Genomic DNA, 2,463 nt, shown 5'->3' with positions numbered 1-2,463 from the left:
TTAAATTACTCTGTGGTCCACTAGAAAAGTGATGAAGACAATATGCTGAAAATACATAAGGAGTGAAATATCTTTAGAATAAATGATTCATAAGGCTTTCAAAATGGTTTACCCTACTTCCAAAGCTTATAACTTGAAACTTGCTACTTATATATTCATCTTTTTCTGAAATGTACTAATATTTCCTATTGTTATGAAACGTTTAAGGTGTTTTAAACTGAGAATAACAATATTTTAAATACTTGTAATATCACATGGATTATAACCCTCCATCTATGGCATTGTTAGATATTTAGTGAAAAATAAGAGATTTAACTTTTCCTTTTATTTTGATTAGGGCTTTTCTAAAATGTCATTAGTGTTTACACAGAAATTGAGAAGTTTGCCCTAATACTTTGGAGTTTTTGTCTAAAAACATAGTCACTATTGCTTATTTTATTAATAAGATGTTGGGCTGTTATCTTTATTTCTACATCAGAGTTTTTGAAAAAAATTATAAACACAAATGCTCAGTACTGAATTTATTATATACTAACTGTTACTTATTTGTTCATAACCTTCAGAGATGAGATTCTTCCTTCCCCCATATTTATATTTTTTAAGGAGAGAATGGAAGTAATGCAAAAGTGGGGAAAATACCACTGCTTTGCATTAAGACGAAAGCTAGACTATGAATGTATTCCGTGTCCTAAATTGTGGCAGAAGACCTCTCATCCTCTACTTTCCCAGTTTTGCACACCAACTTAATCTGATTTTGTCTTGAGTTTTTTATTTTCTTGCTATTAAAGCATGGGCTGCTGGAAGAAAATTTGGAGCATGCATAATGCTTATTTTTATGTTGGTAGCAGATTTCAGATCTTGATAAAGTTAGAAGTGCATGGACTGTTGAGGTTTTTCTCATTGTTTGATGAAGCTATTTGCTCAGACTTTACTAACCTAACTAACCCACCTCCATTCTTTGGACTGTGATAACTTTCAGCATGATCAAGTCTCTAAAATAAGCTCAGAAAGAAGTGGAACTCCAAAAAAACGCAAAGCTCCACCACCTCCTATCAGTCCTACCCAGGTAAAAACAAAAGCAAACCAACAGTGAACAAACACACAACAGCAGAGTCATAATTTTGTCATTTTGTGTTTAGGCCAAAAGAAATACTTTGAATTGACCCTAAAATGCACATTTAAAATTTTCTTTAGTGGTTTTAAATTACAAATTATGGTATGAAGGATTTTGATTATTAGTATGGAAATAAGGTTGATTCTCATTCATTTATTTCAAAACTGAAAAATTGAACAGGATCTTTTTTAAAAGCCTCAAGGAAATTTCTCAATCTTAATGACAGAAACTTTCCTTAAGGTAATAAATTTGGTCTCTTAATCCTTCATATTAACAATTCTTGTGAAGGGCGGGAGAATGGATAGCTGGTGAGACAGTTAAAAATGAATTTTAGTTGGTTTCTTAACACACTTAAAATATATTTGCCTTTCTAATTACATTTAATATTGACTAATATTAAAAGCAGTTTTTATTTCAGGTTATAGTGATTACTGCATTGAGGAGGAAGTACAGATATCAATGAAATGGCAAATAAAAACAGGCTGGGGTTTGTTATTAAAAGAATTAGAGGTCATAAAAAGAATAATGCATATTCAGTAGTTGAGAGACTATCTCCTCTGATAGGCAATTTTAACTAAGTTAGCATATTCATTTATAATCTCAACCTGCAATAGAAGTTTTATAGATTTTTAAAATTGATTCTTGTCTTAAAATTATAGAGCAAAGTTATTTACATTCTGCAAACTTTCAAAAAGTATTCGAGGTAGATGATTTGAAAATATGTTACCTCTGTAATAATTTAAACTAAGGATAATTACGGTAGATTTATTTGCATTGGTTACATTCTTTGGCACTGGAGAAGAAAAGACTTTGAAGAAGCATTATTTATTGGTGGTTTTTGTTTTGTCTTTAGCTGAGTGATGTGTCTTCCCCAAGATCAATAACTTCAACACCACTTTCAGGAAAGGAATTGATATTTTTTGCTGAACCACCCTTCAAGGTAGGGGGGTTGTGTTCAGTTTTGCTGTTGAATTGTATGATACATAATAAACTTAGTTTAAGTTATGTAATACTGGGGAAAACAGAATATACTTCTCAATGATTGATTTACAACTTTTTATCAAGAAGCGTCTCTTGATTATTTTTGCTGGCATGGACCCCATACGAAAGAATAGAGTGAATAAATTACATTCATTAACTAATAATGTCTTCATTTAATAAAAAGGACAAAGATAAGAACTTAACTTGATAACCATGCTTCTTGAAATAATGCCAATCAAATGGAAATTCTTGTTATTCTCTGATTTCTTACTGAGAAGTAATTACATGTTTTAATTAAATTTTTCCTGACTATAACAGTAATATGTATTTATTTTAGAAATTTTTGAAAATCCATTAGGTCTTATTCC

The 2,463-nt window shown here is 30.5% G+C and overlaps 1 protein-coding gene across 3 annotated transcripts in view; it reads left to right on the top strand.

Moving 5' to 3' along the window:
- RAI14 (retinoic acid induced 14) overlaps positions 1–2,463 on the top strand; it is a 137,709-nt gene that overhangs the window by 121,115 nt on the left and 14,131 nt on the right. For 2 of the 3 annotated variants that reach the window (XM_011380713.2, XM_023523679.1), the window contains 2 exons: positions 980–1,066; positions 1,968–2,054. In XM_011380713.2, coding sequence (XP_011379015.1) covers positions 980–1,066; positions 1,968–2,054 — 174 coding nt within the window. The remainder of the gene's footprint in view (positions 1–979; positions 1,067–1,967; positions 2,055–2,463) is intronic. The other variant, XM_023523680.1, reaches the window with a different exon arrangement.

This window comes from Pteropus vampyrus, unplaced genomic scaffold, assembly GCF_000151845.1.
Source record: "Pteropus vampyrus isolate Shadow unplaced genomic scaffold, Pvam_2.0 Scaffold400, whole genome shotgun sequence".
Taxonomy (NCBI): Eukaryota; Metazoa; Chordata; class Mammalia; order Chiroptera; family Pteropodidae; genus Pteropus; species Pteropus vampyrus.
This window is presented reverse-complemented; position numbering and strand designations above follow the sequence as displayed.